The 24,527-nt window shown below is 41.4% G+C and overlaps 2 protein-coding genes across 2 annotated transcripts in view; one reads left to right on the top strand and one right to left on the bottom strand.

Moving 5' to 3' along the window:
• Positions 1-321: 321 nt before the first annotated feature.
• RPL22 (ribosomal protein L22) lies at positions 322-11,866 on the bottom strand. Its single transcript, XM_072426936.1, has 4 exons — positions 11,758-11,866; positions 5,792-5,896; positions 1,771-1,895; positions 322-528 (listed from the first exon to the last, which is right to left on the bottom strand). The coding sequence occupies exons 1-4, from the start codon at positions 11,767-11,769 to the stop codon at positions 384-386; spliced, it is 387 nt and encodes a 128-aa protein (XP_072283037.1). The 5' UTR covers positions 11,770-11,866; the 3' UTR covers positions 322-383.
• Positions 11,867-14,494: 2,628 nt separating this feature from the next.
• Positions 14,495-24,527, top strand: part of RNF207 (ring finger protein 207) — a 35,480-nt gene continuing 25,447 nt past the window's right edge. The window contains exons 1-5 of the mRNA XM_072427320.1: positions 14,495-14,779; positions 17,340-17,532; positions 21,374-21,506; positions 21,733-21,877; positions 24,065-24,146. Coding sequence (XP_072283421.1) covers positions 17,342-17,532; positions 21,374-21,506; positions 21,733-21,877; positions 24,065-24,146 — 551 coding nt within the window. The 5' untranslated portion in view covers positions 14,495-14,779; positions 17,340-17,341. The remainder of the gene's footprint in view (positions 14,780-17,339; positions 17,533-21,373; positions 21,507-21,732; positions 21,878-24,064; positions 24,147-24,527) is intronic.

Genomic DNA, 24,527 nt, shown 5'->3' on the forward strand with positions numbered 1-24,527 from the left:
TGGAGAATAAAAAGATTATAACCTTATTTCTGGCTTCTCAAGGCTTCTTTCCCTACAGTTGTTTGGGCAAACACTCCCACAAAGCCACTTGTTTTGTACCAGTCATAAAGCAAACCACTTCTGATATCATGTAAAATACAGGCCCAACAACCCTATATTGTACATAGAGACATCAAAGACAACCCCACATTTTGAGGCTGAAGATTACGTAAGGAGGAGGAAAGACTTATGGAGGGTAAGAACATTATAAGGCTCTTCAAGAACTTAGCAGACAAGCTATTGCATTTCTTACCCTGTAGAACAGATAACACTGACACCCAATGTGTTCTCATTTTTATTTTGGGTTATACAAAACAAAAAAAATTGATATCCAGATCAAACACTTAATCTTCGTCTTCCTCCTCCTCTTCATCCTGGTTGATCTGGAAGTATCTCAATTCATAACTTTCCTTGCTGTTGGCAACCACACGGAGCCAGTCACGGAGGCTGTTCTTCTTCAGGTATTTCTTGGTAAGATATTTCAAGTACCTAACAAAAAAGGAGTAGTATTTGTGAGTGAAAATTAGTGAACATTACAATATATACTTCCACCCAATGCCTCATATATTTTTTATTACAGTTAAATTCTGAAAATCACAAAATATGACACTGAGAAATTTTGGTCTAGGTATAAAACAAAGGGTCCCCACAAACTTATCAGATATTGCAGCCTTATATAAATGCCGATATGTGACCAATAAAGTGTTCTCCCCGGCCCCTTTCAACTGGGTACACCACTTGGCACTTTTTTTAGTAACTACCCAATCTGTTTTTGAGTGGTTAATAAAAGTTAGGTCACAATACATGAACCTACAGCTTCTTCCCACCCAGCTTTAAAAACCAATACTGTTATGGTTCTCAAAAACTGGACAGGAACAGAACATGCAACTACAGGCCATCAGGTGTTACACTGGAGGTTCTATTGGATCGAATGGCAGCTAATTCAACCAAACTCCACTAAAAGCAAGCTGTCCTACTCTCCAACAGTCCTCCCATGCACATACTGACTGCTGCCATAACCTTCTATACATAAGGCTTACTATCAAATCCATCCTTCCATAATGCCTACCATCATACTCATCCTGCCAACTGTAATACCCATCGAGTTTTATTCCCCTGCACATACCACTTGCCTTAGTACCCTCTCATACTTCTACTCAGCTAATACTGCACAAATTTATAATCTCCAGCACTTCTCACTTTACCATACTGCCTGCTGCCACATCTTGCCCACTTATGCCAATAAAATAAAACTGGGATCAAAAGCTGGCCACATTACATGACTTTTGCTAATTTTTTTTCATATTAATAGCAGCTTTACCTTTTCATGACCCACATGAGTGATAATGTTTCTGCTCATGACTGTTCAAATTACACCCAGAATTACGATAAACGATAATTCTTCTCATTAAGAGGACATGCTCAGAGTTTTCATAGATATATACAAAAGTCAGAATTATTCTAAAACAAGCATAGACACCACGACTTGAAGCATTTTTTTTATGCATGCATGCACCTAAACTGTGTAATCTGGTTCCAAAATAATTTTTAAAATTCTTTGTCTGGAAGGTGCCGAATATGTTCCATGTTGTGTATTTTAAGGAACATTGTCGTGCAGTGAAAAGAGGCGTAGCGTTTACGGATTGGTCAGGTCATGCTAATAAAACTATGTTATCACTAGATGCTTCAATGTAAGTTCTGCCATACATGTCCAATCCCGGCCCGACTCACCTCTTAGAAAATGGCACCTCTGAAGTCACAGTGATTTTACTCTTGCTTCTCTCAATACTGACCACTCCGCCACCCAGGTTGCCAACTTTTCCATTCACCTTGATGCGGTCGTGCAAGAACTGCTCCTGTAATAAGTTAAGGACAACTTTTAGTTTGGACATTTTACAATGGCCATTCACTCAAATCTGAAAACTAAGATTTACAGTAATGTTCCCCGCTGCTCTGTCTAAAATATCAGCACCTTGTACAAGCTAATAGAAAATCATGGAGAATGACAGGAGCCCATATTCAGGACTACAGGCCGCAGAAAAGATTTAATTCTCTTTTCAGATAATGGAACTGCCAAGCAATAAACACTTCCGAGACTTATAGGGGTTTTCGCTTTATAAATAGGATATAAAACGGTTACATTATTAAGGATTTTCATGAATGAAAAAAAGAAAAAAAAAAAACATATGGTAATTCCAGCAACCTCACTGAGTTTATTTGCATGAGGTGTTTCTTATCCGGTTACTTACCAGAGAGATGAAAGGATTCAGTATGTATAACACTAATCAACTTTGTAAAGGCAGAAGCTCCTGCAAGGCTGAAAATGTACTAAAACTAAACTAAAAAAAGGCATCACTGAGGACATTGGCTGCCTTTTTCTCACTTGTTTGCAAGCCAAACAAAGCCACCTTACCTCACAAGCTAACACAACTTATACGTTACATGTCCTTGGACTGCAAATGAGCTGCACATTAAAAGGCTACCAAATTGGCCAGCGACAATGTATTTAAACTGGGCAATATGAATTCTGTCAGCAGCTATGCAAGAAGCTCTGCTCCATTCTTAGATACAAAGGTGCCGATTTAGGGAGGACGCTGACTGAGCTCACAACTTTGCTCCTAAACATCTTTGCATTTACATCAGTAGTCTGCACCATTTATTCATCTTATATAGCCCTAATACCTTCTCTGTACTATATTAGATTGTAAACTCTTTTGGACCCATCTTTTGTCTTTTAAAACTGTCACTACTCCCCACCACTACAGATCTCCCAGCCTTTTGTGCGTTACTTCCCCCACCTCCTAGATTGTAAGCTCTTCAGGGCAGGGTCCCCTCCTCCTGTGTCACTGTCTGTATCTGTCTGTTATTTGCAACCCCTATGTAATGTACAGCGCAGCATAATATGTTGGAACTATATAAATCCTGTTTATTAATAATCTTATCTGAGATTAAAGTAGCCTGCTATAAGGTGGAAAGCACCAAGACCTAAGGCTACATACACACGTGCAATAATTATCATTGGAAGCGAACGATTAATGACTGATCGATAATCATTAACAAGTGCACAACGACTGGCCAACAATGACGACGAGCGTCGCTGGAAACGAACGACTGTCCTGGTCGATCTGATTAAGTGACGATTGTTCGCTATCTATTGTGTGTGCAGTCGTTCATTGATCGTGGATTATTCTATGGTACACTTCGCCGGTACATGTCACTTCGTGCACCGTTCAAATGATCGTAAGTAGCGAGTACGTTATTGGTGGATCATATTTGAATGATCATATCGTTTCAGCATGTACAGAATTGTGCACAATACGATCGTTCAAAATATTAGTGAACGATCGTTGATCAGTCGTTAAGCGTTTGTTTTCCAACAACAATTATTGCACTGTGTACCTAGCCTAAGTTATGTACACACTAGAAAACTGGTCAAAACAAATGGTTACTGACACACTTTGAAAGCATACATAAAAGGATGACAACCTATATTCATTTTCTTGGGTGCAACATACACTGCATTCTGATGAAGTGATACTAATCTGTCCTCTTTTGCTTGTACAAATGTCATTAGGACAATAAACGATCATTCACTCAACTACTCATGTGGTGGGTAGGCGTCTGATCTGCAAACAATCTCAGCTGCGGTCAGTACAGAAGTTTGCTGAGCTCTATGTATAATCACATTGATGCCGATTTATTATTTTTTGAGCAGAATGGTGGCTCAGTGGTCAGCACTCCTGCCTTTGCAGCGCTGGGTCCCAGGTTCGAATCTCAGCCAGGACACTATCTGCATGGAGTTTGCAGGTTCTCCCCATGTTTGTGTGGGTTTCCTCCGGGTGCTCCAGTTTCCTCCCATGTCCCAAAAACATGCACTAAAGCTAGTTGGTTTCCCTCAAAAGTTAACCTTAAGACTACATTAATGACCTATGACTGAGAGGGGCATTAGATTGTGAGCTCCTTTGGGGGACAGCTACTGACAGGACTATCGACTTCGGGGCAGGGTCCTCTTCTCCTCGTTGCTACCCCCATTTAATGTACAGTGCTGCGTAATATGGTGGAGCTATAAAAATACTTTGTAGTATTAATAATTTATCACATCTTGAGTTCATAGGTCATTCATTGCAAACATCCATTCATTGAAGATTGTTCATTTTGAATTATTAGTTATACAATGTGTGTATGTATCAAGACTAGAATACATCAGGTGTCAGCTGTTTCCTTACTTAATATTAAATAGGAGTTATATATAGTGCCAACATATTACGCAGCCCTGTACATTAAATAGGGGTAGCAACGAGGACAAGAGGACTCTGCCCCAAAGAGCTTACAATCTATCCTTCTAACCAATACGATCTGCACCAAAATCAAGTCTTTCAAGAGGACACTCATTTTAAATCAGACAGCCACCACTTCCAATTTAGGTTTCTTCTTCATTGTAATAGTTAGGCAACATAGACACCTGCCCTTCAGTCATTGTTTTAATTCCATGTTTCCCAACCTGGGTGAGCAATTTGTTCCTCTCAGGTCGGTTTAAGAGCCAAAAAGATCATTGGTGTCAATCTGTAAGGATGACATTCTTCGCAATGGCCAGCAATTTAAGAGGCATTCTTCCTACTGAATAGGCAAATGTATTGTGAGCTTAGGATATAATAATTATATCAGGGGTTCCCCCAATGATCTGAAAATTATTTCAAGGTTTCCCCATATAAAAAGGTCTACTGTTTTAACCATTTCTAGGTCTGTAGTCTCTCACTGATCTGCAGCACGAAGTGTAATGTTGACAAAATTGAAGGTTGAGAGTCCTTGGGCTTTAGTAAGATGTTTAGAGAAAGCAATAAATCCCCCATACATATCTCCATCCAGCTTCATATCCACTTACAGCAATGCAAAAACAAACAATTGCTTTTTTTTTTTTAGCTCAAAGAAATTTATTTCACCCAGCGTTATCATTTTTTATCTTGCGTACATGTAAAATACAACTGTGGTTGTCATTTCTTTGGAAGACTTTTATTTGAGGTATCCAAAACAAGCCGAGAGACAGTAAAAGCAAAGGGGAGTTCTCACAGTGATTCCGGAGACCTTTCTATCTATAAAAAACGGAGGCCTGGCACAGACAAGCAAATTAAAGTCCCAAACCACTGCACAACTATACAACTCTGCGCTTGATATTGCTTTCCCATATTCACTCATTCACATAAAAAAAAAAGAAGTGGAAAGTGGGCCAGTGTCTTAGACCCAACTCTGATATATAATTGGAAAAACAACTCAGTGGTTAGCACTCTGGCCTTTGCAGCGCTGGGTCCCAGGTTTCAATCTCAGCCAGGTCACTATCTGCGGAGATTTATGTTCTCCCCGTGATTGCATGGGATTCTTTTGGGTACTCCCACATCCCAAAAACAAGCAGGTAGGTTAATTGGCTTCCACTAAAAAAATGGCCTTGGACTGTTGTAAAGACATATGACTATGGTAGGGACATTAGATTGTGAGCTCTATTGAGGGACTGCTAGTGACATGACTATGGACTTTGTAAAGCGCTGCGTAATATGCCAGCGGTATATAAATACAAGTCAATAATACAAACCTATTCCTGGCATTACACAGATCCCAGGAATAAAAACACGTGACACTATTTCAGACTAAACTTTACAACAAATTAGCTTGGATCATACTAGATTTCCTAAAAGTAAAAATAACTCCGCACAGCAACAAACAAACCACTGCTAAGCCCAAGGACGGAACCTCCACTTACAAAGTTAGCAGCATCCATGATGCCATCTTCAACAGGGTGTGTGCAGTCCAAGGTGAACTTTAGGAGCTGCTTCTTCTTCTTGCTGCCCTTAGTCGCAATTTTCTTCTAAAGATAAGAAAAGAACAGTTTTAGAAAACAAAGATACAAAGATCTCTCCTGTAAAGGCATTTAGTGCCAGATCTAAACTCATTTTTTACAAGCAAAGTAGAAATCTCCAATTTAGAATGCATCATTGATGCAGTACAGTCGTAGTACTGGATATCGGCAAAGCCTAAAAGCCAAGCCTGAATGATTCCTGTGCTATAAGATCATTTTACTGGCCACAAAGTTTTCTTCCTAGCTGATGTTTACATCTTATCCACGATATACAGAAACATTCTCATTTCATTGCAATGTGCTGCTCACAGAGGTCCTGCAGCAAAGAGATCTGAAAACTTCAGTAGCCCGACCTGACATTTGGCTTCTAAGAGGTAAAAACCACTTGCGTGCATAAACCCTCCCCGTCCTGACATTCTAGGATCACTTATATGCTTAAGCCATGTATGAAGAGCTTTTTCCTGAATATTGCCATGAATGTCATGCATAATATTGATTCTGGACAGCAATACAATCTATGTAAACCGACCCAGCTAATGATGGCTAAATAAGACTCTGGAGCAAGCGGCATTCAAAACATAGGGGCCATACGTCACCATCACACCTTCATCAGAAACTGTCCCCAAAGTACCCGGTGTCAAACTAGAGGAGCAGCAACGTCACCCTTTTCTGTAACATCACAGAGATCAGCACTGGTGACTGGCTGCTAGGTCCAAGAACGGTATCACAAGTTCATTCATTGCAAGAAACGATGTGAAATTTGTGCTGCCTGCAAGGAACGAGGAATGCTGGAGAGTCTGATACCACTGGACTGGGTAGGAAGCTCTGCAGGCTGTCAATGTTTTTCTCATTGGGGTCCATTAATATGGGAGTGCGGATATTGCTATCTGATACACTGCGTTCACACTTCTCACCTCCTATTGTGTGTTACCTCCCCCACCTCCTAAATTGTAAGCTCTTCTGGGCAGGGTTCTCCTCCTCCTGTGTCACTGTCTGTATCTGTCTGTCATTTGCAACCCCTATTTATTGTAGAGTGCTACATAAGTTCTGTTTATTATTAATATTGATGTAGAATGATCAGGACAGCGGTGTGCAAGCAAAAAAGGAGCGTGGATTCCCTCACTGCATGGTATTTGGCCCCAATTCTCTGTCCTCACACATATACCTCAAAAAGTTTTAATAATTCAATGTTTTCCTTGCTATAAAAAATTAAAATGTGTTTTTTCCCCATACAATTTAAATCACAGCAGAAAAATACTTTATCTAAACATTGCTGCGGATTGCAACTGCTGAAGATATTGCAGCGTTTCCCCTGTCTTTTCCTGAATGGGGGTCTGTGTTAATGATGTGCACGAGGTTTGGGACCATCCAGTCCCCTTTACAGTAGTATTATGAATATGGGAGGGTAAGAATGGTGGAAGCTTTGATATACTTCGGTCTGGGGTAACCCTGCCAGCAAGCTACCATAGATTGATAGATAGATGAGATCTGTTGTTTTACATCTGCTTGCCTAAAGCATACCTAAACTCAACATTTTCACTTTACATAAAAAGGTAGTCAAGAGTGCAGCACCGCTCCTAATTCTTGATCACCTAGGTCAGGGGTCAGCAACCTGCGGCTCCGGAGCCGCATGCGGCTCTTAGCCTCCTTGTTGTGGCTCCCTTAGGCTGCTGCAGGGGAGATCTCTGATGGGGGATCCCCTTCCTTCCAAGACACTGCGGAGGAGGGGGATTCCCTATCCGGTGTTCTAATGAAAAAAATCTACCAGTTAAATAAATCTACCACGGGGCGTGTACAAATGGGTGTGTACAATGACATCCCCCTCCTTTGAACCCCAATTCCTCTGGAATGGGGAGATGTACAAAACCAAAAATGTAGGTGCAAGTGGGGGACACCTGTGACTAACACCCCCTAAAATTTATTTGTTAGGCTATCATCAGAACATAAAGAATTCTGCCCATCCAAAAAATCTACCGTTACACATTGCTGGAGGCACCTGAACCCCAACTTCTCTGGAACAGGAAGGGGGTACAGGTGAACAAAATTAGAGGTGCAAGTGGGGGACACCTGTGGCTAACACCTCCTAAAAACTCCACCCATCAAAAACCCCTACCCTGTTACACATTGTTGGAGGCTTCTAGCACCTAAACCCCAATTTATCTGGAAACAGGGGTACAAGTGATAAAAATTTGAGTTGCAAGTACGGGACACCTGTGGCTAACACCTCCTAAAAATTCATAAAAACTCTGCCTATAGAAAATCTACCCTGTTACACATTGCTGGAAGCATCTGAACCCCAATTTCTCTGGAACGGGGGGGAGGCGGTACAGGTGACCAAAATAGAGGTGCAAGTGGGGGACACTTATGGCTAACACCACCTACAATTGAATCGCTAAGGCATCGTCAGAAAATAAAGAACTCTGCCCATCAAAATAATCTACCCTGTTACACATTGCTGGAGGCTTCTAGCACCTGAACCCCAATTACTCAAGATTGGGGGGTACAGGTGAACAAAATTAAAGCTGCAAATGAGGGACACCTGTGGCTAACACCCCTTCAAATTTCATCGCTAAGGCATCGTCAGAACATAAAAGAACTCTGCCCATCAAAAAAATCTACCCTGTTACGTTAGAAGCCTCCAGCTAATGTAACAGGATGATACGTTAGAAGCTGGAGGCTACTAGGGGCATAGTTCAGTGTTTAATTTATTTCAAAGTAGGCCTACACATGCACACTTGTTGTAACAGGTAAAATTAAAAAAATATTAAAACTTTTAAAAGTTTATAAACTGTGTTATGTTTTGCGGCTCCAGACTTTTTTTCTTTAGTGGAAGAGGAGGCAAAATGGCTCTTTTGATAGTAAAGGTTGCTGACCCTCGAACTAGGTGAATGAATGGGAGCGCAAAACCTCCCGGGATACCTACATCACGCATCCCGGGAGGCTCTTGGGTTCTCCTTCTGCGCATACCCAAGCCATTTTTTGAAAAGGAAAAAAAATAAAAAGTTTTTCCCATCTACGTTACACCTCGGTCGGATGACGTAGAAAGAAGAACCAAGAAAAAGAAGAAAATGGCGGCATCTGGAGCACCGGCACGAATATGGATGCCAGGACCCGATGGAAGACACCTCCGGACCGATCGACTGCGCTGCAGGATTGAAATTAAGTGAATTTTTTCTGTTTTAGAGGACTTTTGAGTTTAGTTCCTCTTTAAAGCATACCTGAACTCAACTTTTTCACTTTACATAAAAGGGTAAACAACTCTCTACGCAAAGCAAAAATGTTAACTATTTATTTTGCTAAGTGCAAAACCCTTTAAAAAAAAAAAGGGTGCAGCACCCCCCCCCCCTTTCAGTGGTGATCAAGACGGAATAGGAGCACAGAGCCTTCCAGGAGGCTCACGGTGCTCCTTCTGCACATGCCCCAATCTCAGACAATCGCAGAAGGGGAATTTTTACACAAGTGCAGTGAGATCGGCTCCCCCCCCCCATTACAGCTGGCTACGTCACTGATCTTACTCCTGCAGTGCGAGATCGGGTAATGTGCCAAGAAGAATGAGGAAGAAGGAAGTGAAGATGGTGGCGCCCAAAGGAATTCTAGGATGACGCGGGACCAGCACTACGCGATTTGCGGGATTAAATGTAGGTGTATTTTTTTTTATTTTCAGTATAGTTCCACTTTAATACAAAGTATTACAAAAAAAGTTTTCTTGCTTAAGTTTATGTAAAGATTTTCCAACAAGAATAGAGACAGGGCAGAGACAGATAGGAATTTGTTAGGGACATTAAAGAACTGAAGTGTGGCATATAAAATGAAGGGGGACATGATTCGGCCCCCCACACCTCTATAATGAGTTCTTTATAACCGCCCGAGGAAATCTCAATGGGCAAAGCTGCAGCAGGCATTGCAGGGAATCTTACCAAATATTCCTAAAATGTTACTGCAGATTTACAAGAATGCCCATCAGCTAGTGCTAGAAACAAGATACATTTACAATGGTAACACAGAACAGCTCCACATTACCAAATTTGACATTCAAAGATTTTGCAAAGTAAAGCAGAGCACACAAGTTAAAGACGCGTTGCTGGAAATGATCTTTCATGATAAAACACAGCAAACTTTATGTTCTATGGAGAGGGGGGAGCGATGGAGCGCACCATGCCGTACCCTCCTCCTGCCTTGTATAAAAGTCGTTCCTGGACCAACTGTGGGAGATCCATGAACAATGTCCGACAACCGCTGTACACGTCAGAATCTTACCCAAGACAAGCACAGCCATTCATCCCGGGCAATGATTATCTGATGTGTGGTTGGGCAGCTATCTTCCTTAATTATGAATTGGTAAACGGATTTAATAGAAATTGTATTATTCTTGTGTAAAAATGGTATATTTTTATAGTGTTCCATCTGAACTTGTCATTACTTGGCAGCAACCTAAAGAATATGAATACCAACAGTAATGGGTGGTGGATATGCAAAAGGAAAGACTCTACCTTATTATATAGTGGTACCAGCCCTCCCCCTACAAACCCATCCTAAGCAGGGGTGGAGGAGGTGAGACATTGGTAGAGTCATGGGGGGACATTGTTACTGCAAGGGACATGGGGGGACATATTATTGCTGGATAGGTATGGCCGGGGGGGGGGTTACAACAAGTAATGGAGAATTTGGGGGGGAAGATGGAAAAGTGGGGTTCATGTAATTCAGAAGAGGGGGGCAAAGTACTACCAGTTTTTAGGAACCGACGGGGGGAGGGGGGCATGGATATATGGTAATGGAGGGTATTCATGCATAAATGGTTATATGTGTGTGTGTGAGGGAGTACTACCAGTTTTGGGGATAATCAGAAGTGGGGAATAGGGGAAAAGGCACCTGCATTATTATTATTAAACGGGATATATCTATATATATATATATATATCACCAACATATTACACAGCGCTGTACATAAGATAGGGGTTGCAAATGACAGACAGACACAGAGGAGGAGAGGACCCTGCCCAGAAGAGCTTACAATCTAAGTGGTGGGGGAAGTCTCATACAATACGAGGGGACATATGGAGTGATGGGAAGTAGTGAGAGTTTTAAGAGACAGAAGATGGGTAGGCAAGTATACAAAAGATGTGTTTTGAGTGCTCTATTAAATGAGTGGAAATAAGGAGCAAGCCGAATGGGACGAGGAAGACCATCCCAGAGAGTCAGGACAGCTCTAGAAGTCTTGGAGCCATGCGTGTGATGAGGTTATGAGTGAGGAAGTCATCATCCATGATGGGGGGGGGGGGCACCCAAATAATTAGTTATGATGTGTGTGTGAGGGGGGTACTACCAGTTATGAACAATTAGGGATGGGGGACTGGAGTACAACCCGTTTTGGGTAAGTTTGGGGTGGGGTATAGGGGCAGAGGCACATGCATTTTTGATATGGGGGGGGGGGGAGTTACTACCAATCACGAGGAATTGCAGTTGTGGGGGCAGATTATTTTATACACAGATCTGCTTATGACAATGCCGGGCCGAGCGATCTGCACATGGAGACCCGGCCTGTGTACCGGGAACCCCTCACACCCTCCCCCGATCACCTCCCAATCATCACCCCGGGTAGGTTACCGTCACATACTATCTATAGAGGCTGCAAACAGCCGGCCCCCTCCCATACAGACGCAGCTCTGTCCGCCCTATGATGAGGCCTCCCAGCAGGCCGCACTCCACACGCTCAGCACACCGCTCTGTCAGCACACGGCGGCCACCAGACACAACCCGACCTCTCGGCTCTGATCCCCCTCCATACAGAGGACCTAACCAGAGCTGTGAGGTCGGGCCCGGAGCTCTGACGACTGCCCAACACTCAAAAATCCGAGGAGCACGATACACACCTGGGGAGCCATGGCGACCTCAGATGGCTGAAAGGAAGAGGAGGCCGCTGCGCATGCGCTATGAGAGGCAGAGACCGCCGCGCACGCGCTTTGCAAAGATCTACCTCCATCGCGCACGCGCTCTAAACAACCAGGCCTGAGCACTCGAGCGCGGAGCTGATCGACTTCTCCAAGAGTCAGTCGAGCGCTGAGCTAATCGATAAGATCTCTACTGCACATGCGGGCAGAGTGCCATCTTTATAGGGATTCAAACTACAGAACTGTACCAACTCTGCCAGATTTCTGGGCACAGACCCTGCTAGGCTTGTCTTTCCATTAGTTTTACATTATATAAAAATAATGGTATGAAATACTATAGTTGGGTATAGTATTATTATTATTATTAACAAACAGGATTTATATATAGCCAACCTATTACGCAGTGCTGTACATTAAAAAGGGGTTGCAAATAACAGACAGATACAGTGACACCGGAGGAAAGGACCCTGCTCCCAAGAGCTTACAATCTAGTAGGTGAGGGAAGTAACACACAATAGGAGGCGGATATGGATTGGTGGGAAGTAGTTACGGTTTCAAAATACAGAAGAAGACAGGTAGGCAAGTTTGAAAACATGGGTTTTGAGTGCTCGTTTGAATGAGCGGAAAGTAGGAGCAAGCCAAATGGGATGAGGAAGACCATTCCAGAGAGTCGGCGCAGCTCTAGAAAAGTCTTGGAGCCATGCATGTGATGAGGTTATGAGTGAGGAAGTCATTAGTAGTAGGTCGTTGGAGGAGCAGAGAGAGTGGCTAGGGGGTAGTTTTCTATCAGGGCAGAAAGGTAAGTGGGACAATAACTGTGGAGGGATTTGAAGGCAAAGCTTGAATTTGATTCTCAGGTGTAATGGAAGCCAATGAAGAGAACTACAAAGAGAGGCAGCAGAAGAGGAGCGGAGGCAAGGATGGATGAGTCTGGCTGCAGCATTCATAATAGATTGTAGAGAGGAGGATGTTACAGTAGTCCGGACGAGAGATGATAGGAGTGTGTATAAGGAGTTTGGTGGTCTCTGGGGACAGGTAGGGGTGGATTTTGGAGATGTTGTGAAAGTGACAGGACCTGGAAATGTTCTGAATATGGGGGGTAAATGAGAGGGCAGAATCACAGGTGATGCCAAGACAACGTGCCTGAGGGGAGGGACATGGTATGCAATGATGACGTCCATAGAATAATACACAAAGTCACCAAAAAGCTCTGGAAAAAATGCCTCAACATTTATTTTACCACTGCCCATCTCCCAATGCCCATTCACGATTTATTTATGGTGCAATGGGACTTCTGAGTCCTATGGGGCCTTTAGGTTCTTTAGGGGCCCTGTGTGGGTGTGTTGTTGCACAGATGTTAGGCCAGTTCCTGGCCTATTGTATTGTTAATACACTAAAAATTGAGGTTTTACCCCAAACAACCCCTATATTCATCCACAAGACCATAGAAGCAAGCTATTGTCGAATAAAAGACACTGGAAACCTGGCACTGCCATGGGGACACGTCCCAAGGCCAATAATCAAATTGAAGTATTTCCCTAAAGAGAGAGAGAATCTGACATTCCCTCATGTGAAACAATTACTGGCAATAAAACACCTGGACCTGGAGCATTCCCACCGGGGAATGTTTGAGGGAAGTCAGATTTTCTATTTTTTTTAAATAGAGCCCATACAATTGTTAGTTCTACCTAACAACCCTAACACACTGACAATATGACAATCGTTCTATACAAAGGGCTCAGGGTTATCATTTCCAAGAACGTATTGACTTTTTTAACTCTGACCAGGGAAAAAAACTACTCACTACATTTTAGGCTGATTCATATTTCTGGTTGTGATCATGTGAATCCTTTTTAACTGAAAAGTTTGCAAAATTGCAATTGAACAAAATTGCTGCAAACCCGAGGATACAACTGGACCTCATCCCTATTGCTCTCCACATAATGGACATTTTGATGAAGCCTCCTAAGTTCTGGTTTAAATCATTTTACACCTTTGCACTTTTAAAAACCATCTGACCTTGTTCATGCCGATGTCCACATTCTCCATTTCTCCGTATGTAAAGCAAGCATAGAAATTAGGTTGCTCGTGCATGCTTCTTTTTGTGCGGTGTTGTATTTTGCATAGGTTTCTGTTTTTCTGACTACTAAATTTATATGGTTTATAATTGTGAGGGGTCATTAAATTCTGTGGTCACTGGGGTGCAAGAATAAAAGTAAAATGGGGTAGCAATGGTGGGCATAACAGCAACAGAACATTAATATATACAGTATATATATTGAACAGAAGCTTGGTCTTCTGAGTGGTGCACAAGGCAGTGGCCATGTGTACAGGTATGTTGGTCTTCTGAAAGATACACAGTGCAATGGCCATGTGTACAGGTATGTTGGTCCCCTGATGGTATGTACTGATGTGGCCATGTGTACAGGTATGTTGATCTTCTGAAAGATACAAAGTGCAATGGCCATGTGTACAGGTATGTTGGTCCCCTGATGGTATGTACTGCAGTGGCCATGTGTACAGGTATGTTGGTCCCCTGATGGTATGTACTTTTGTGGCCATGTGTAGAGGTATGTTGGTCCCCTCATGGTATGTACTGCAGTGGCCATGTGTACAGGTATGTTGGTCCCCTGATGGTATGTACTGCAGTGCCCATGTGTGTAGGTTTTCTAAATTCTAGACAAATGTGATTTTACATTATTAATTATTTTATTTACATTGTAATTATTATTTTCTTCAGGTTTTTAGTCCCTTTACCAGCAAGCCGATATTGTCCCTTTAAGTGGGGTCTATTTTAGAGATCTCACTCTGCACCGAGCAGCTCATTAGTGGAAGATATTTGGTTCTGGCAGAGCGTTGTCACTCTAGATACCGTCCACACGTCACCGCCATGTATCCTGCCCAGGGGAAAGCTAACACATTTCTGTCATTCCTCCCTGCACCACAAGCCAAAGCCAGAGGGAAGGGGCGCCGCCAGTACCCACCAAAGAGCCAGTATAACAAGGTAAGTTCAGTCCTTTCATTAAGTTTGGAGGAAATCTAATTTATTTTTATACTTTTATATCTTTATATTGTTGGGGGACATTGCAGGAAAAAAAGGAAGAGATAAAGTATCTGTACTGCCCATAACCATCAGGTTCCAGCTACGGCTCTGTGTTATACAGCACAATATCAAGAAATGGGAAACACAAACATTTAAACTTTTCTCCACATTTATTAAATATGTTCCTAAAATCCTCATTTCCATGAACAAATGAGGCAAAAATAAATAAATAAAATTAGCTAATATAGGAATAGTTAGACAGCTGCAGTCTCAGCGTTTTAATCATTTCTATTACAATATTTTAGTGCATTTGAGCGGTGATTCTTCAACAAGGTTCTTAGGGTTGCTAGGGGTTCTTTGAGCAATGAGCACCTTGTTCCTCTCAGGTCACTTACCACTGCCACCAATGGATCTGTAAGGGTGACAATATTCCCACTGGCTAACAATGTAAGAATCATTAATCTCATTAACCTCCAGGTAATGAATTGGGCATATCATTATTATTGGCAGGGGTTCCCTGAGACCTGAAAGTTATTTCAAGGGTTTCCCATATGAAAAAAGTTGAAAACGCTTCTTTAGATTAATTTAGTATCACAACATTTGTACTTCCTATGGCCTCCACCTTGTTGCTATGTGCTGCATCCTTGCTGAGACTCAGGGGTCACCCTACCCAATGTTAATAATTCTGTGTTTGGTGTCTGCTGGAGAGTTGAACTATCTACGGGTTTTTTATACCTCCCAGGTACTCCGGTGTTGAAACATGGCTGGGCCTGGAGGTCTGAACAGGTCTTACCATGTTGTGGTTTATTTGATTTGATTTTATGATCTGTCCCTCCGTGGTGTCACCTCTCTGCTGCATCAGAGGGGGGAGAACACAGAGAGAATGTTTTATCAGGAGCTGGGTGAATCCAGGGTGAAAGGGAACATAGCTGCCAAGTATGATGAGGATATTTCTCCACTGGAGCCTCCAACAGGTATCAGTATCCATTAGACACCATTCATTCCTGGAATATCATTGTTGGTAGATCTGAACTTTTTAAGAAATGGAATAAAAAGGTATGAGTTTAGGATCAATGCCCCTTTTTGGTATTATAAACGAATAGAATTATATTGCACTAATGGACCTTTTTTAATATTTTAAAAGTTTTGGGAAGATTGACGATTCAGGTTCTAACTACAGTATTGTATTTTTTCCCATAATCACCAATTGTGAAACAGGAGTCTGACCCAGTTACAAATAGTTACAATGGATATGTTGGTCAGAATGCAGGTGTGAAGTTTCTGACCTTTATATTTCATATTCTGGACAGTTTGCAATAGTGTTATTTAACTGTTTAATAATACCGTAAGTGTTTAATAATGTGCCTGAAAAAGGGAAAGCAGATCCCTGAAATGTGTCGGATTCTTGTCTGATTTGGTACAGCCATGGCTTTAAGAGTGCGGTGCTCTTGACTTTTCACTGCATTGGTGTACAAAGCAAACAAAGCTCCAGTACAGTTAGGCTGTTGACAAATCAATCTTTGACCATTGTTTGCTTTGGACTGTGATTTTAATTAATTATTTCATGCATTTCTTACCCTAAAGGGTGATGAAACCTATATCTGATATTTCGGTCAAGGGTGCACGCTGGTGGGTTGAATCACCCACTGACATCCAGGCACCATGATGGCCAGTTTCCATAACCTTACGGGGGTGTCATATAGGGTGTCCCCTGCTGGGCTATTTGGTTTATCCTGACAACTACCGCATCATTACAGAACACAGTAGAGATGCAGTGGCAGGTGGGAGAAACCAAAGCACATAGTCAGGGTAGTAGTGACACCTGGAGCTTTTTATGACAGCAAAAATTTACATCATTACCAATCAGGCATTGGCATAACATGTGATAAAAATATTCCAACTACATTCTGTCCATATACGTATCCTACCTGCCTTTGTCATCTGTGTAAAATACACAATTCTCCCATTTCATAGTACATTGGTGCTGGTGGAAATTCATCTGTCAGCCTTATTGGCTTGTTTACTCAGCAATTAGAAGCCTATTTCCTGCTGTTCATACATCAATGAAATATTCAGGTACAATGTCATGCCAAATGTTGCCCCCTCGATAAACTTATACGTGTGTGTATACTGAAACACACTTCCAGTGAGCTCAGGGCCTGAGGGAAAATTCATTTAAGTCAGTTTACACATTTTAGGACTGAGCAGATTCTGTTCCAAAAAATAAAAATGATGTTGCAAAGGTATTGGAGGGTGAAGGGGAACTTTGATTTTAAATCTGCTTTAGTCTGTGCATTATATATCTGCCTGAAGCTTGGCAAACAGCTCTGGCCCAGGAAAAACATGTTTTTGAACCTGCTGGTTACTTTGGCATTTTAGGGGTTATCATATGGACGTTTAGGGCTGCCTTAAGTGTTGCCTCGTATATTGACATTTTTTAATTGGCCCATTGTATATGGTGTTGTCTTTTATACCTTTATTATGTATTTATGATTGATATACATTTGTATCGTGCTCACAGAGATGTCTGGAGGAATATTCTCACCCCTGGAAAATCTGCAGGACCTGGAGAATGCCGGTTGCCACCCATTGGCCTGTTACTTGTGCCATGAGCAGTATGAACATCCGTGTCTGCTGGACTGCTACCATAGCTTCTGTGCCAGCTGTCTCCGAGGCAGGACCATAGACAGTAGACTTCCCTGTCCTCTCTGTGGGTAAGTGGCTTCAATTATAATCAATACAGACATGCAGAATTTTATGTGTCAATTTACTGGGTTTCCTGCAGATCTCTATGGTTCTTCTCTCAACACTACTTAATGTGTATATCAGTACTATACAAGGCTCCTAATATGAGAATTATAATGCATATGTTCCTTCTGTTTCTCACCATCGTCCAACCTTTCTCTCTGACCAGAAACAGCAATTGGTGGAAATTGCTTTCACCAATGCATGCAGTAGGGTTTTGCTGGGTGGGGTGTCTTAGGGTTTCATGGTTACAAGTAGGAACGTGTGGGGTTGGGTGTTAGGGGTACATAGGTGATGGGTGTGATGGGGTGTGAGTTGTATATACGGAGGGTATGTGATGGGTTTATATAAGGATGTCATAGAGTTGGATATGGTGGACGGGGGATATATGTAAGTTTATACAGGGGGATGTCATGCGGTATAAATAGTACATGATGGGAGTTGGGGGATAGGATGTAAGGAGCGTTTTGAACTGGTGAGGACCCATCAAAAGTTTTCTCATTTTTATCTATACCTCTCTACTATATCCTAAATATAGAAGCTCCATTTCTGCTTTGGACAACCTCTTCATAAAAGTGTTAATGTTTTTTATGATTGCTTCTAGTGCTTTACAATAGATAAGACCCGTTACACTGGCCCATGTTCTCCTTAGCATGTTTGTTTGCTCAGGATATCCATATTAGTCATTTTGTCCTCACCTTCAATATATATTGAGAACTATTTCAGTCTTATATCTCAGTTATATATTAAACATGATCGGGCAGGATCCTCTTCTTCTTCTCCCAAGTCATTGTTTGTACTTGCCTGGTATGAAGGTTTGTCATCTGCAGCTCCTATTTATTGTACAGCGCTACATAATATGTTGTTGCTTTATAAATACAATTTAATGACATTATTATTAAGTGATAGAGAACAGTACATACAAAAATATAGATTTTTAGCATATATCAGGATAGTACAAGGCAGGAATGAAATAAGAGCGAGGTGTTCTGGGTGGAAGCCAAAAATACAGAATATAGGCATTGCATCATATGTAAGGGGGGGGCGGGTAGATGGGAGAAAAAAAATGAAACAAAAAATGAAATTATTGTAATGCTGAAAACACATTTCTGAAACACGTTTCTCCTTTGAGGTGCGTTGTTCGGTAATATACACATGACCACAACACACATTAATGTAAGCTCATGCCTGTAAAGTGGGTTACATGCGGTACATGCTATTTATTTTTTCTACTTATCATGCTCCAAAGTTGTCACCTCATCATCCCAGGGCCTGAGACTGACTACACGTGGTTTGGCTCAAACACATCAGGCTGGCATGGTCCACAGTTGTCACCATGAGAAAACCCCAATCCGAGAAATGCCTTTTAGGTATACAATACTCACAAAAAAAATACAGATGCTGCAAGAATGGTGTTTCTATTTTTGTGATCACTATATAATTTATATAGAATAGGGCAACCTCAAAGATCTGAAGTTAGTACAGAAGTCCATTTCAATTTAGAATCTAATTCAAACTCCTGTTCTTTGCCTTCAAATCCCTCCACAGTTCTTGTCCCACTCTACCTTCCTGATAGAAAAATACTCCCCCAGCCGCTCTCTTTGCTATTCCAATGACCTACTAATGACTTCCTCACTCATAACCTCATCACACGCACGGCTACAAGACTTTTCTATAGCTGCCCCGACTCTCTGGAATGGTCTTCCTCGTCCTATTCGGCTTGCTCCTACTTTCTGCTCATTTAAAAGATCACTCAAAAACCCATTATTTTAAACTTGCCTACCCATCTTCTGTCTTGTAAACCCTCAATACTTCTCACCACTACATATATCCCCTCCTATTACTTCCCCCACCTCCTAGATTGTAAGCTCTTCGGGCCAGGGTCCTCTCCTCCTGTATCACTGTCTGTATCTGTCTGTCATTTGCAACCCCTATTTAATGTACAGCGCTGCGTAATATGTTTGCACTATATAAACACTGTTTATTAATAATAATAATAAAAATAATAATATTAATAATAATAATAAGTAGAAAAACGTAGCATAGGAGGTATAGAGGTGAGAATGAACAGAATTTAGCTTTATCATATATGGAAAAAAAGCAAATATCTGATAGGTTGATGTGATTTTATTTTTTGCAGTTTCCTATTGGATAAACACATACAAGGGGTAAAGGCTACGTGCTTCCTGTGACCTTCCCAAATTGTAAAATTCTATAGAAAGACAAGAAATGTTACATAGACATAAAAGCAAAGATTGCACATCGCTATAGCTGACGGGTGATATACAGGTCACATAATGCTGAGAATATACAGACAACTGTACGTTGCTGCGAGCACCTACACATAACAATCCGGCAGATCAGAAAGGCTTTAGCTTGGGACAGCTGCAGGATAAGTGCTTCTACTTTTAGCTCAGACAGAATGTGAGGACAAAGACTGCTGGGGACACTGGACAGGAACTGATAACAGAGGCCTATTATCCCAGAGCCAGATTGCTGTCATGCTGGAAGGTGCTGATAGCGTCTCATTTTTAAATGAAACCCATTTAAACCGAATTATTATCATAGGTTTAATTCACATAAACATACAAAAGAAAACTGGGACTTTTAAGGCAGTAACAATAATTGGTATCATAAGTATATTCAAAATATATCCATTTATTTAAAATCATATCAAACATTAAAACAATAACATTCATTCATTTCATCTCTAAAAATCACATAAAATCTTTACCAAGAATGGTGTACAATTCCAGATAAATAGAACTATTTATTCGTTCTAGAGTTCTCTACGCGTTTCGCATCATCCGCTTCTTCAGGAGATCTAGAAGGTTTACATATTCATCACCATTAGATATTAGCACATTATTCACAATATGTCTTTTTATTTAAAAAAAAAACAGTATACACTTACATCTATTGGTGAGATTTCTGAAGGAGAGATCTTTATATATTCCATTATCATCTCCATATAGCCAGGACGGGTGACTCTCCTATTGTCCATTCTTTATGAGGCTGGAAAGGCTTCACAAAAGCTGCACTGGGGGATAGTGATGCTGTGAAATCCAATATTACATATTCCTTGTTTTGCAGGGCAAAAAGAAGGCAATGATACCCTGATTTTCTGGGCACTTCTTTCCTTTATCACCTCTTTTGGGGTTTAGCCACCCCTGTCCTAAGTTTATATTACACCAAGGTGCAAATATTTGGAATTATTGTTAGTAAAGAAAGTTCACATGCATGTACTTTATATGTGTATTTAGCTTTTTACCTGTAGATCAGCTTTAAAGTGTATGAAAGCCCCAATGTACATTTCAGTATGTTTATTCTCATATCTCACTGTATACAGTTTTCCTGGATATTACTTTATATCCAGAAATAATTTTTTGCAAATCCATTACGATGCGCCTGACTTTTGGTTCATTCAAGTAACAGCACTTCCTGTTGGAGGCTGACAACACTAAGGCTACGTACACACGTGCAATGGTTCTCGTCCGATAATCGGCTCGGTGCCAATATCAGACGAGAATCTGGCATGTGTACAGTGCTCATCGTCTGAACGATTGTCCTGGTGGATCCACAGATGATGGACAAAGAGCGATATTAATGGAAGTGAAGGGGGAGAAAGTGCTCTGTCGTTCTCCCCCTCCCCTCTCCATAGAGCAGAACGGTGCTGTATTTACAGCACTCATTCTTGCATCGTGCAGTCGTTAGTAGTCAGCAATGTTGCAAGTTTCTGTAACTTTAATGACATTTTGCTTGGCAGTAGTTCTCATTTTCATTCATATATATATTTTATTACTTTTGCAGACAACAGTCTGTTGTAAAAGGGAATAATGGATTACCCCCTGTGGACCGCTTACTTAAGTTCCTGGTGGACAGTTCTGCTGATTCTGAGGAAGTTATTCAGTGTGCCAACTGTGACCTGGAGTGCAAGAAACAGGTAACATCATATTGCACCCTAGGCATCTGCCAACAATATTTAGGTAGTACTGATATGTGTCTTAGCTATGTGGGACATGGGCAATCACTTGGGGATACTCAGTGCCACATTATGCCGTCATCATGACTTACATAACCATAGGATACGTCAAGCCAGTCCCACAATAGTCATATTGCACTTACACCCCCTTCTAATCATTACTTCCCATTTGTATCTTTTATTCTAGGATGGGGAACTTATGTATTACTGTAATACCTGCAATCAGCCTCTATGTGTAAAGTGCAGAGATGAAACACACAAAGCCAAAATGTTCTCTCGCCATGAGATTGTAACGTTGGCCAAACGTGCCAAGGACATCCATAAGAAGTGCCGTAAGTATCTTCTCACTGCAAAAAAATTAAATCACGTTCCTTTTCAGTGTATACAATGTTTGTGATAGGATGGTGAGGCAAAGAGGTGAGTAACAACAAAAATACACTTACCTTCAATCCCGCAGGGCAGTCCGATTCATCCAGTGGTCTCGTCTATCAGGTCCCGCGTCGTCCTGGCATCCGTCTTTGGGCCGGCGCGCCCGGCGTCACCATCTTCTCCTCCTTTTCCAGCTTCTTCTTCCTACATCACCTGACCCAGGCACAAGGTCCGGTGACGTAGATGGGAAAAAAACTTGCCGATTTCACTGCGCATGTGTAAGATCGGCAATTTTTTTTCCTTTTAACAAAAGGGCATCTTGGGCATGTGCAGAAGGAGCACCCAAGAGCCTCCCGGGATGCATGACATAGGTATCTCGGGAAGCTTTGCGCCCCCATTCATTCTCGATCGCCAAGGGGGGGGTTCCTTTTTTTTTTTTTTAAAGATTTGCACTTAAAAAAAAACAATCAAACAACAGAAATTTTTTTCTTACATTAAAGGGTTGTCTACCCTTTTATGTAAATTGAAAAGTCTGAGTTTAGGTACGCTTGAAGCTGTGTTCACACTAGCGGAACTTGCGGTGTGGTTACTACTTTCTCATGCCAGTGCACCACTGCCTTGGGGGAGATGGTATATGTACCCATGGCAGCCCAAAAGAGAAAGACTGGGGGCAGCAGTGAGTAGTTCAGTGCCACCCACTGCTGCCCGCTGTCAAACCTGCAAACACTGGTTCTTGAGAACCAACACGTCAGTTCATGATGCAGGTAAGCTGCCATCCTCCATGAGCTATGTGGGATTGCTTGCTCCCACCACAGGTCTGAATCAGCCGTTATTGACCTGCTAAAGTTCAGTGATCTCCAGCCTGTGGCAGGTAACAAATAATTAGGGACTAATTATTAAAAATATTAGATCTGCATGACAGCCAGGCAATTGTCATTTGAAGTTGGAGATGTTCCACATCCAGTCCCTTTATTCCCCTGCCAGAGTCGTATGGTTTGCTTATATGTTTTTCAGTATTGCACACATTACCACTCAGCTATGGCATCTCACACATAGCAACCCAATGCACAGTCCCCAGCACTATAGTAAGCTGTGGTACATTGCATTGGCGGATGTAGCCAACAGTGGGCCCCTGTGCAGAACTGACTTGGGCCAGCTCCTGCTTAACTGACCCATGGGCCCGCGTGCAGCCACACACTTTGCACCTTTCTATGTCTGCCCATATGTGGTATGGTGTGCTTTGGATCAGCCGTCGCCAACCAGTGGTCCTCAAGAAAGTTTTGGTGTTTCACAGAAAAATTTGGAAATATTTTGCAATTTTAATGTTTTAATAATAATAAAACAAAAATATTATTCTCATAAATTGTAAAATTCTGAATGACAATTCTCACCTTTAAATTTCTCTAAATTCACGAACTGTGCTAGAGACGGAAAAACAAGGGAGGCGCAGCGTGACGTCAGTGTAGTGTTAAGTTGTATGAGGCAACCATTGCCGAGCCGTACGCTTCAGTATTGTTTCCATTATTACAACAGTCACCCCGCTCCGCCAATACCGATTCTCATCTGATTGTTTTATTTTATTTGTTTATTTCTCAGGTGCTTTTTTAGGTAAGTGTGACCTTAGCTGTGTATTTTCTTTAACTGTTATATTTATTGGCATCAAATAGTTTGACTTTGATAACTATCATTTCTTGTTTGATTTTTAGAATGAAATAAACCCATAATGAGGGAGAAAAAGCAAACAAATATTTTGTATTTCTTTAATAATCCCAAAGATAATACAACTAATGATAATAGTAACAATTGTAATACTTCACTTACCCGTGAGCTGATCAATGAATCAGAGCCGCCACAGTCCTCGTCAGTCACCATTAGAAAGATCATTATTATACAAATGTATTTATCTTTTTAAAAACATTCATAATAATGGTCCCCGGGGTATTAAATTATGAATTTAGTGGTCCATGAGGTCTGAAAGCTTTGGATATTAGTGCAGGCCTGTTTTTTGGATGGCTGGACCAGGAGCTGACCTTCCTGACCTATAAGATTTCTGTCATTGACTGACTGTCATTGATCTCCAGAGTGATGAATCAATTTTCAAATATACAGTAGCAGTATTAATTTACATTGCTTTCCCCTTATTATTTCAGCATTACATGAGGAACCCTATATCATGTTTTCTACAGAGAAGAAATCAATGTTGTGCATCAACTGTTTCCGGGACATGCAAGTGTAAGTGATGGCTTACATGGTTTTAATGAAATCCATCAAGAAAATGCAATAAAAAACAATGTTCAGAAATCCGGCAACCTCCGAATTTTTGAAGGTTATATATGTTGTATATATTAAAATGAAATGACACAAAAGGAAAAGCAAATTAAATTTTAATGTTCACCAACTAAATAAAACAGTTTTACAGAATTTTAGCTCAACTAAACAAAATAGTGCCTTTTAGTCAATAGTAAATTGTAATCATTACTGTACCCTCGATATGAAGCTAAACAGCAGATAGGCTGTCAGGAAGATCATCTTCATGACTGACAGTAACAGCATCCTCAGCAACAGGAACGGCTTCATTTTATGGAGGAAAAGCAAAACCTTACAGCTGATTCT

The sequence above is a fragment of the Pyxicephalus adspersus genome, chromosome 11, assembly GCF_032062135.1.
Source record: "Pyxicephalus adspersus chromosome 11, UCB_Pads_2.0, whole genome shotgun sequence".
In the NCBI taxonomy this organism is placed as follows: domain Eukaryota; kingdom Metazoa; phylum Chordata; class Amphibia; order Anura; family Pyxicephalidae; genus Pyxicephalus; species Pyxicephalus adspersus.

What these genes read in the sequence shown, in the direction of transcription:
- RPL22 (XM_072426936.1), bottom strand. An exon ending in TCATGGATGCTGCTAACTTT is followed by an intron (nt 1,896 to 5,791) that starts GTAAGTGGAGGT and finishes AACTTATTACAG; the next exon opens with GAGCAGTTCTTGCACGACCG. An exon ending in GAGGTGCCATTTTCTAAGAG is followed by an intron (nt 529 to 1,770) that starts GTGAGTCGGGCC and finishes CTTTTTTGTTAG; the next exon opens with GTACTTGAAATATCTTACCA.